The 10,777-nt window shown below is 41.2% G+C and overlaps 1 protein-coding gene across 1 annotated transcript; it reads left to right on the top strand.

Annotated features, from left to right (window-relative positions):
- The first annotated feature begins 4,959 nt into the window (after nt 1-4,959).
- Nucleotides 4,960-10,156, top strand: LOC118497520 (carcinoembryonic antigen-related cell adhesion molecule 21-like). The gene is made up of 3 exons (XM_036012166.1): nt 4,960-5,098; nt 5,985-6,338; nt 9,826-10,156. Exons 1-3 carry the CDS (start codon nt 5,035-5,037, stop codon nt 10,122-10,124), a joined length of 717 nt encoding a protein of 238 aa, XP_035868059.1. The 5' UTR covers nt 4,960-5,034; the 3' UTR covers nt 10,125-10,156.
- Nucleotides 10,157-10,777: the final 621 nt, after the last annotated feature.

Here is a 10,777-nt window from a genome sequence, read left to right as displayed (position 1 = left end):
AAGAAGGTCAACCATGTTTCTATGATATCAAATGAGAGAATTGAGGCTTCTTGGGTGTAGGTCAACCCCAGAATTGCACAGCATGCAAATAGACTCAGACGTTCTGTGTATCTTCTGTTAATACTAGGCATGTATGCTTAACTTGTTTTTTACTTTATTAATTGTTGTTCAATATACCTGTCTTTGACCCCTGACAACCCCAGCCATCCTTAATTCCCACCCTTTATCTTACCCCTCTTTGATTTTTTCCAAGTGCCCTTTATAGATATTCCTGAAAACACTTCCTCCCTTTCCCCACTAATACTACTCCCTCCTGCCTCCCCTCTGGCCACCGTCAGTTTGTTCTTAATTTCATTATCTCTGGTTATATTTTTCTTGTTTGTTTGTTTTGTTGATTACGTTCCACTTATAGATGAGATTGTATGGTATTGGTCTTTCATAGCAGCACAATTTACAACATGCTTAATTTTTTTAGGTTTTATTTTATATTAGAGGAATCAAAAGTTTAAACAGAACATTTCCCCTGCTCATAGGGATGGACAATCCAGAGTGAATTAAATTCAGCCTCTGAGGTGCACTTGTGTGTCATTTGGAAGCTGGAATGTAGATGAAGTCTTTAATTCTGCTACTGTGTTGACTGATGTTTGGCTATGGCAGTCACATTTCTATGTGAAGAAGCAGGTGGTTCTGTAGCTCTGGGTGGGGCTGTGGCCATGCCACCTTGAGACCAGACTCCCTGTGGCAACTCCCTACCTTCCATTCCTCTAATGCGCTAAGGTTTTGAAAACAGTGCTCTATGTGTTAAAATTTGTTCTACATTCATGTTCATGGAAGGTTTAGTTTAATAGTCCCAAACTGGAGACAACATAAATGTCCATAAAGGGGTGAATAGGTAAAGTTAATGCATCCCAGGAATGACAGAAAACTAGAGAATAAAAGGAAAAAAAACTATGTCAAAATAATTGTGTTGCATCAAGAAGACAAATTCAGCCTAAATTTATATATTTTATGATAAACATTTGAAAATTCCAGAAAGTGCAAAAGCACTTATAATAAGAAAACAGCCTTTGAGAATTTCCTTAACACTGAAAAAGGTGGTGCAGAGGTGAAGAAAAAGGAGATTGCAAGAGAACATGAGTAGACTCTAATAGCAAGACACATGGTTTTTATTTTCATTGTACTTCTCTGGAGCATGCATCTGAAATACTTCATAAACTGCATACTTTCAATTCAACTATAAGTCAATAAATATATTAAAATTATCCATACATAAATTAAATATAGCTTAAAGTATAAGTTGAATTGAATGTGCAAAACCAAACAAAAAAATACCAAACAATAACATATTTTCTTCCCCATTTGTCTGTGTGTCCAGCAGGGGGCAGCAGAATTATTCTACAGGCTGGAGCCTTCCTGGGCATGGCTGATCTCCCCAGGTCACCAGCACCCACAGCCCAGCAGAGACAAACCTCACCAGTATCAATCATTCACAGTCACCCTGACTCTTCAAGCTCCCCACGTGAATGGTATCCTGTCCTGCAACCAGGCTAGGGTCAGTCCATCAAAGGTTAGTCCTGTCAGGTAATTTTTTTTTTAACACCCTCTGTTTTTCAAGTAGAAAATGGTTACTAACTCTTTAGGTCTCAGCTAAGAGTCCTTTCACAGATGTGCTCTCTGTCATCCCAAAACCAGCTGAGACTAAAGTATGTGTTGTAAATGCTCCAGAAGTTTTCCATTATAACCCTTCACTTGTTTATGGTTAATTCAGAGAGCCTGTTGCTCTTACAAGGTAAACTCAAAAAGCACAGTGACCACACATTTCTTGTTCTCTTTAGAGTTTCCAGGACCCAGTCAACAGCCTGACACATGACAGATGCTCTTTAAACACTCATTAAATCAATAAGGGAAACTGCACAATGGAAGCCTGTCAGTTTGTGTGACACTTGTAGTCACATTATATTTCTTAAAAACCCAAATAGTTGGTGTCAGCATGAGAGGAGGCCACAGCCTCATTGAGGACATCCTCAGGCCAGGCTTTCAATTCTCACCATTCAGGAGGAATGAAAGAATCCTCCTAAAAGTGGCAGGTTGGAACACATATTACTTCTCCAAAATCACACCCCTCCACAGGCCCACCTTGTGAATTATGTGTCATCACCCAGGGCCTCTGTTTTTCCTGTTCTCACAGATACCTGACCTAACAGAAACTCAGTATACTCTACCTCTGGAAGAGTTACTGCCATGGGAGGAAAGAACATACACTTACCTTATAAGAATCAGGGATGACATTTCATTCCCAAAATTCCTCTCTGTGGAGAACCTGACTGTTGTTTCTGAAAACATCTGTCTAGATCATGATGCCCTGTGGAGCAAGGACAATTTCCTGTGCAGAATAGGACAAGGGAACCCCGGATCTATGCTTGCTTCCATCTCAGAGGAGTTGAGGGTTCAACACGAACCTCTCTTCTAACAATACAACACACAGGGTCCTGGCTGAGTATGCACATGGAGATGCTCCAGCTCCTAGGCCCTGTGGGAAGACAGAGACACAGAAATTACTCATATGCAACATCCCAATGTAGTGATGGCAAACACACAGGACATTTTGGGGATCAACCCTCCAGGCCAGGACCCTCTCCAAAAGTCTTAAGGACCTTCACCATGACTTTGAACATTTGAAAACAGAGAGCTCTGTCTGAAACAGCACATTTCCCTGGTGGGACAGTTCTCTTGACACTGGACTCACGATACTCTCAATAATGCCTGCCTTCTCACTGGGCTAACCCTGCACTGATCAGAGTCCCTGGAAAGCCCCTGACATTGGCTGCAATTCTACTTCTGTCCTCCAGGGGACAACATTGAGACACACAGGAAATAAACACAGGGACCTGGCTTTGGTTAAGAAGATGGAGAAGGAGCATGATTTTCATGTCCTGATTCACTGATCTTTTCTTGGGCCCTCCCTCTTGACTGCTCTGTCCCACCTGCTACTTCTAGAGACTATTTACAGAAAGGGGCTGTGTGGAAACCCCGAGAAGCTTAGGGGGCCGCATGGCAGGCCTGACAAGCCTCTCAGGATATTCTAATCAGAAATTTTTAGCTTAGTAGGTGATCTCAGGTTGCCACATCCCAGGCCTATATTTTCCTTAGGCAAGTTCCATATTCTGCTTGAGTGAGCCCTGATCCTTTTTTTCTGCATCTTGGAGAGGATAACTTTGACAGATCACAATGATATCTTTTGCTGGACCAATCAAACTGACAGAATCTGGAGTAAAAGTATGGTAACACAGAACCCTTTATGTTATCCAGTATTTTGAACACCTTCTCTCTATCTTGTAAATTTGAATAATCTGTATCCATTGATGTAAAAAGTATGTGTGTCCCTTTTCTGCTTTTTTCCAGCTCTGGAGATTTCCCTGCTATTTTATCTCTCAACTTCTAATGCATCCTATGCAATATTTTCACTTTGTACTTTGATCATCATGTACAAAACAAGCTGCCAAATTGCCTTTCTTCAAAGGATTTGAGTCCTTTCTCCCAGGTGTATGAGGTCAGTTTTGCTCAGATAAACACATTGCATTGCTTTCAGGTTTGGAAGTTTCTTACTTTGACAGGGCCTGGGATCACCTTCTCCTTCAGGGGTTTCTGTGCTGCTATCTCTACTATGTCTGGCATCATCCATGGTCAAGTCTGGTGACCACAAGAAAACCTCTCAGGCAGAAATCAGAGGTTGTCCCACAGTCAGAAGCACAAGATCAGGTCCAATAAACAGACATGGAGACACATGAAACTCTTTGGAGTACCAGGAAACCCACAGGCACATGATCATTCCCCACAATTCTTTCTTCATGAGACACACAGGGCACCTACCAATTCACTCCTAAAAATCTGCAGATTCTACTGAAACTTTGAATCTTTGTCCCTGGAAGCAAAATCCAGTCTGGTGACAACCTGAGCTAGAAGAAGGGTCCTCTATGTAAGTATCACCATACTTGACCCTTATCACTGCCAGACTCATTTTTGTGACCTTCCTGCTGAGAGGAAAGAAAAGCTTCTCAGAGCAGACAATTTGAGAACATAAGGTAGACTGGATTCCCACCTGAGTTTCTGTGTCACAAACAGAAATGATCCTCATATTTTGAGGACAGCCAGGACTCCCTGTTCTCTGCTGAGAGACCACAGACTAAGACACAGCACAAGTCAATGCTGGCATGAGTGGGTCCTCCTCTCAGGGGTAAAATCGCTCCCATTAGCCTTGATATTGAAAGTGCAACATACAGGGCAGGAAGATCTACGTCTCCTGAGAGTTTGTCAGATGCAGAATCTCTAGCCCACTTCCTCCCCTTTAGAATCTGTAATTTAACAGAATCTGGAGAGGAGATCAAAAGTGGTTCAACCTTCACAAGAAGACATCTCATTTTGAATGGACACCCACATTAGCTGTACAGTTGATGAAGCTGCATTGTTAAGATGTTACCTGGGCATTGTAATCTTCACTAAGTTTCACAGGTGATCTTATGCACAGCTGGGTTGATATGGTTGTGACAGGTTTTTCTGACTTAGCTTCAGAACCCCTGCTCTGAAAAGAAAACTCAAATGTGATAGGGAGAGGGCTGAGGGAAAGGCCTATGTGCAGCTGACAGAAAGTTCTTGGGAATGTCTGAAATCCAGACAACCTAGTCTATTGCTTTTCACACACAGCATGAAAGTATGTGTTTATGTGTGGGTTTATATGCATGTGTACATGTGTCTGGTGTTGAGAAACTACAGGACTTCTCAGGGAACCAAAATGCAGAGGAGCAGTACTGGTAAGTAGGGACTGGGGAGGCAGAATGAAGGCAGGGAGTGGGATGATCCTGTGCAGAGACCCAGCCCCCAGCCCGCATGACAAGAATAGTAAACATGCCCCAGAATAAAGCTCAGCCTACAAACAGGACACACAGCAGAGTGCACCATTCAGGACCGAGGTGCCTGTGAGCCTTACAGAACCTCAGGTTTTCTCTAGGAGGCAACGCATAGCAGACAACATACACCATGGGATCCCTATCATTTTCTACCTACAGAGGACATGTCCACTGGCAAGGGCTCCTGCTGGTTGGTAAGTAGGTGACAATTCCTTGGTGTAGACTAAGGATCTGACACAGAGGCTGCCTGGGATCTGCTGAGAGACCAGTGCTCAGAGACAAGAGGGAAGGCTTTGGTTTGCTCTTGAGGGTGAAGGACAAGTAGCAGAGTAGGATTAGGAAAGGGGTCATAAAGAGAAAAATCTTGTAATCTGGAAGTGGTGAGAAGCAGGAAAACCTCAATTGCTGTTCTTTTCCTGTTATTCATCACTGAGTATGAATAATACAAACTGATAATAATAATGATAATAATAATAATAATAAATTTTTGTCAGGGAAGAGTAGAAAAAATAAAATCTTAACCAGGGGTGCTAGGCATTGTCTTTACCACCAACCTGACAAATGCTCAAATATACCCTACATGGTACAACCCTGGGATTGCTCTTTCATTCCAGTCCAAGTACCTGCAGCCTGTCTAGTCCCTGGAGGTACAAGATCCAACAAGGCCCTGCTTTATTTGAGGCCATGTTCAGGAGTAGAGGGGGTAAAGGAAAGACCTAGATGTTATGTGATATATGCATAAGACCCATGGGAAAAAAAAGTAGCCAAGAGAGAGGATCTTTAGAGAAGGTTGTCAGAATAGTGTCTTCCAAAAAATGCCCCTGAATGTAAGAAAGAATCTGAGCATAATGAGGGGATGATCAAGAAAACACCTAGAGAAGACTGCTTGAAACCAAAAAAAGTAATAGTTTCAGAGGTGCTGAAATAATGAGGGCCATGCTGTGGATCTTGACCCTGGGAGACACACACTCACCTGTAGACCAAGGCTCAGAAATAAAGAAACCTTCTCAGGATCCAGAGACTCATCTATCCATCACAATGTATACATACAAACATAGATCTTTTTTTTTTCTTTCCCAGTCTCACTCTTCCACTTCTGGTGCCAGCCCACCACAGCTGAAGTCTCTATTGTATCAACTTCTATTGCTGAAGGGGAAGCTGCACTTCTACCTCTCCAAAATACACCTCCCAATGTTACAGCCTACATATGGTACAGGGGGCAAAAGACTGATAGAAGTCATATGATTGCATTTCTTATAACACACCTAAGATACGACATAAAAGGTCCTGCATACAGTGGACGGGAGAGAATAAACGCTGATGGATCCTTGCTGATAGATAATGCCTACATAAATGATGAAGGAATGTACACCGTGGTAGTCTATGTTGCAGATTCAATAAAAGAAATTGGATTGGGGCGGCTTATCGTATATGGTAAGTGATGACTCTCTGAACACTCGGTATTGGGGTGGGGTGGATTCTTCTTCATACCCAGGACAGACAACCCTGAATTCTGCTTTTATTCTCTCCCCATTTTGTTCCAGGTTGGATTTTGTATAGACAAATTTCCTAAGCTATCAGTTCCCTTCTCAAATTGTACCCCTGTGGACAGTCACTGCAGACAGAAGGATCACTGTGGTGGAAGTTAGTCTGCAGAGGGAGTCCCATCTCATTCAGCCCCCTGAGCACCTGCCTATAAACTTGACCTTGTGAATGACTTTGATGTACTAGGTCAAAGCATGGTCTGAGAGGCCCCCTGAAATTCTTATAGAGATCAGCTCAGAAATTCCTCCCTAGAACCTTGTCCTAAGGATCTGGAACCCAGGGACTATGGTGGGCCTGTGCCAAGTTGTGTTTGAGCTCCTGGGAAAGGCCAAGTGACAAAGGGTTTAATGGGTTCCCAAGACACAAAGATTCTGATCTGGTCACCAGTCAGAACTCAGGACCAAGAGTCACATTTTGGCAAAAAATGGAGTTTGGTATCATTTGAGTCTGTATGTGGAGAGCACAGTTAAGCAATGTCCCAGTATAACCTACTGTCCTGGGGATCTTAGAAAGTTTCAGAAGAAGGTCAGCATCCCCAGAAAGAAACTGAGAAGAAAAGATGCTCCTGATAGCTCCTTTTTCACCAGAGATCAGACTAGGAGATTCTCTCTTGGAGTTGATCAATAAGAGATGTCCCTTAATTGAACAGCTCTTCTTTCCCTGGTTAAGGTCAGATGCTGTAAATATTGTACAGTTTGTACACTCACAACTTAGCAGCCAAATATTTCTTGTGAATAAACAGAGGCACCCAGAGATACATTCATTATAGCAGAGTCACATAGACCATGAACAGCTGATCAGAGTCTCTCAAAGTGAGTCTGTGGCCTCAGATTTAATTTCTCTACCCTAGAGACCATATGAGGGTGTCTTTGGATTTTTACACTAACAAGTTGGTGCAGATTCTTTTGTCTTAGGCATGCTTATCTCACAGGAATACTTTTTGGCCTGTGTAGTGACAAAAAGGAGGAATAATGTATTTTTACTCTAGAACAAATTACCTGCAGTAACAATCAGAATCACTGCACAGGTGTTCCCCTCACATGGCCTATCCACACCTCCGGGCACTGGACTTCACATCACTTAGTTACTTGTTTTTTGGTTTTGGTAGAGTCACCTCATGAAGATATAAATAAAGGACTGTGCCTTTTCACTCCACATTCTATGCCTGAAACAAACTCAGGGGCCAACATGTAACAAACATTCAGTTGCTGTTGATGAATTAGTAAGAAATAAATGGTGATAAAATGAGTGAATGAATGAGTGAATTATCCAAAATCACTTCAGATCCTGGAACCTGGATTCAGAATCCTTTAAATTCTTGACATGAGGGACAAGCTTTCTATTCCTCCAGGAACTGAGACCATCATCTCAGATCAGTTATTTTTCTCTAATAAAATAGTCTTTCTGCAATACCTCTAAGGCCATGGGCTGTTAATAATAATTTTTACATACAGAAGAATTTTAAGTTTTTTTTCCCAAATTTCTATCTCATAGCCACCTGACAGATATTGTCCACAAGGCCAAAATTTCAGCAAGTCCATGTTCCCCACTTGCTACAAGATCCTTGTTTTGCATTTGCACCAGCCTTTACCTTCCCACAGGGGAGAGAGAATGAATTTAAAGGTCAAAGGCAGAGCACTTGATTCTGCTGCCTTAATCAGCTTCTGCTTGCCCTTTTTCCTCTTTCCTAAATCACTTCTTGGATTTTGCTCAATAATTTTGTGGCCCACTGACCCATTTGGCTTATTGACTAATTTGGTTCACACTCACCTTAAAATACCTGACCCAACTCTTGGCCCAGAATCTTGAGTAGTCATCTTACCTTCCACTTGTCCCTGCTCTCTCTGTGTTTTTTATGCACAAACCACAGTCTCCAGGGTGTCCTGGGAAATGATACCTCATAGAAACACACCTCAGTTGAGCAATAGAAATCTGTGAAGCTAAAAGGAAACAATTCTTGTCAACCAGACAGTCAGGTGGTCTGTGAACAACCAGAATTACAGGGGTATATCTGACTCGCAATCTTATGTCTTTCCCTAATCAAACATTGAATCTTAAATCTTACACCTGAGAAAATTGGTACCTTTCCCCATACATATAGCTGGAGGCCATACATTCTCTGAGCACCCAGATTCCAATGCATTTTTTAGTGATTCACAGATGTCCTGGGTGCTTTCAAAGACCCAAGTTGACTGAGATGTGAGAGGTGCCAACTCTGGTTGAAGAAGCTTTTGGAGAAAGGAAAGATACTACACAGGGCACTTTTTATTTTTTACTTGCAGAGCAAAGTTAACCATACCAACATCACAAGCAAGGTATTCAACCTGGGGAGTTTTGACTTTCATTTTTGTGAATAGCAGTGGTGTTGAGAATTTTTTCTGTGACTTTTGGCCCATTGCATATATTCTCTGGAGAAATGTCTATTGAAGTGTTTTGTTCATTTTTAAGTCACTTTACATGTCTTTTGTGATTGCTGTTGAATTTTAGAAAACTTTTTGTATATTCTAGACATTAACCTTATATTTTCCATATGATTTGCATAATATTTGTTCCCATTTCATAGGACACCTTTCAACTTCTTTATTTTTTTCATGAAGAAAAAATTTTCATTTTGACAAAATCCAAATTGTCTATCTTCTTCTTGTGTTCTTAGTGTCATATTCATACATCATTGCCAAATCAATGCCATAAGGCTTCTCCCCATACTTTTCTAAGCTTTTATAGTTTGGCGTCTAACCTCAAGAATTTGATCTATTTGATTGAATTTTTGTGCGTGGTGTCAGACAATGACCCATGTCACTTGTTTGCATGCAAATATTGCTGTGCAACACTGTTTGTTGAAAAGACTGTCTTTTCTCCACTGAATAGTCTTTATCACCTAAGTAAATTATTTAACAAAAGCTAAATGCTTTTCTGCTTACTGTAGATTTCCTTGGCTCCAGAGATAGACAAAGTGGTAAGCCTGCCTTCCACAACATGGACAAAAGTTCGCATAAGGACTAGGATCTAATGTTTTGAGGGAAAAAATGTTTTAGGAAAAGATCAGTGAAAACTCAAAGAGTAAAATTCTATCTGATAATGTGGTTATAGCACCTATGGGCTGCAAAGGGATTTTGAGAGCTGCTAATGAAGATGATTGAGGGAATATGAATGGAATCACCCAAGGATTATATATGGTCAGAGTGGAGCTGCAGCTGTCTCCATACATAATTTCACATGAACTTAGACAATTATCTGTCTGGAAATGTCAGGAACATAGTCTGGTAAGTCTTACATAGCTCACTGTGGATGGTAAGTGGCTGAGATCTGAGTTAAGTAGAATGGTTCCATGTTTCAAGCCAATTCTTAATCCATCACATTCCCTGTTCCTCCACAGAGCCTGACTTAATAGTCTCCCTGGGTGCCAGCAACACCACAGTCACAGAGAATAAGGATACTGTGGTCTTGACCTGCAACACAAATGCACTCACTATCCAGTGGTTGTTCAATGGCATGAATCTGGAGCTCAATGAGCGCATGAAGGTGTCAAAAGTCCACCAAAGCCTCACCATAGACCCTGTGAAGAGGGAAGATGCTGGGACTTACCAGTGTGAGGTTTTCAACCCCATCATGTCTACTGCAAGTTTCCCTGTTGTGCTGCATGTGAAATTGAGTGACACTCGTTTTCTGCCATAAGTTATTAAATTATAAATAAGATATTTTGCAGCATTATAATAGGTTTTGTTGAAGATGGATAATTCTTAAAATATTTGCATTGAATCAATAAACAGTCAAAAATGTAAGCCAACATTGTCATTATTATTGCATTAAGGTCATATTCCAAACAACTGTCATCTCGGTGGGTTGGTCTCATTTGTACCATGTCCACAGTGGAGGTGACATTGTGTCCTACACAGGATGAGCACTGGTTCTGTGATACAGTGGTAGCAGGTGATGAACTCATAGAATCTGAGCTCTATCCTTCATGTAAACATGTGGAGGGCATGTGAACACTGTTGTAGACAATGGGAATGGACAAAAGGACACTTCTGTCAGTAGTAACACTGATCTTTGTGTTTCTATTTCTTTTAAGACATTTCTAAAGCCTTGATTATTCTTATTTATATGTCAATAAATTATTTCCATAACTTCAATACATTTCTGTTCTTTTTGTTAGTAATATCTACTTAGAAGCTCTTGTAATAAAACCAACACTAAAGGTCATCTTTCTTAGTTCAGACAAATGTCCATGGAATTAGAAATTACCTCATACCTTATGAAGCTAAGTTTGACCTCCTGGTTCTTTGGGATCTCTTGGAGAAGAGGACACCACCCAGATCTAGAGATAA

Source organism: Phyllostomus discolor, chromosome 12 (assembly GCF_004126475.2).
Source record: "Phyllostomus discolor isolate MPI-MPIP mPhyDis1 chromosome 12, mPhyDis1.pri.v3, whole genome shotgun sequence".
Classification (NCBI taxonomy): domain Eukaryota; kingdom Metazoa; phylum Chordata; class Mammalia; order Chiroptera; family Phyllostomidae; genus Phyllostomus; species Phyllostomus discolor.
Note: the sequence above shows the minus strand (reverse complement) of the source record. Positions and strands in the feature narration are given on the sequence as shown.

Excerpts from the sequence above, each read along its gene's own strand:
- LOC118497520 (XM_036012166.1), top strand. The coding sequence starts at position 5,035 with ATGGGATCCCTATCATTTTCTACCTACAGAGGACATGTCCACTGGCAA. Across the intron at positions 5,099-5,984 it reads GCAAGGGCTCCTGCTGGTTG|TCTCACTCTTCCACTTCTGG; the intron begins GTAAGTAGGTGA and ends TTTCTTTCCCAG. Across the intron at positions 6,339-9,825 it reads GGGGCGGCTTATCGTATATG|AGCCTGACTTAATAGTCTCC; the intron begins GTAAGTGATGAC and ends GTTCCTCCACAG.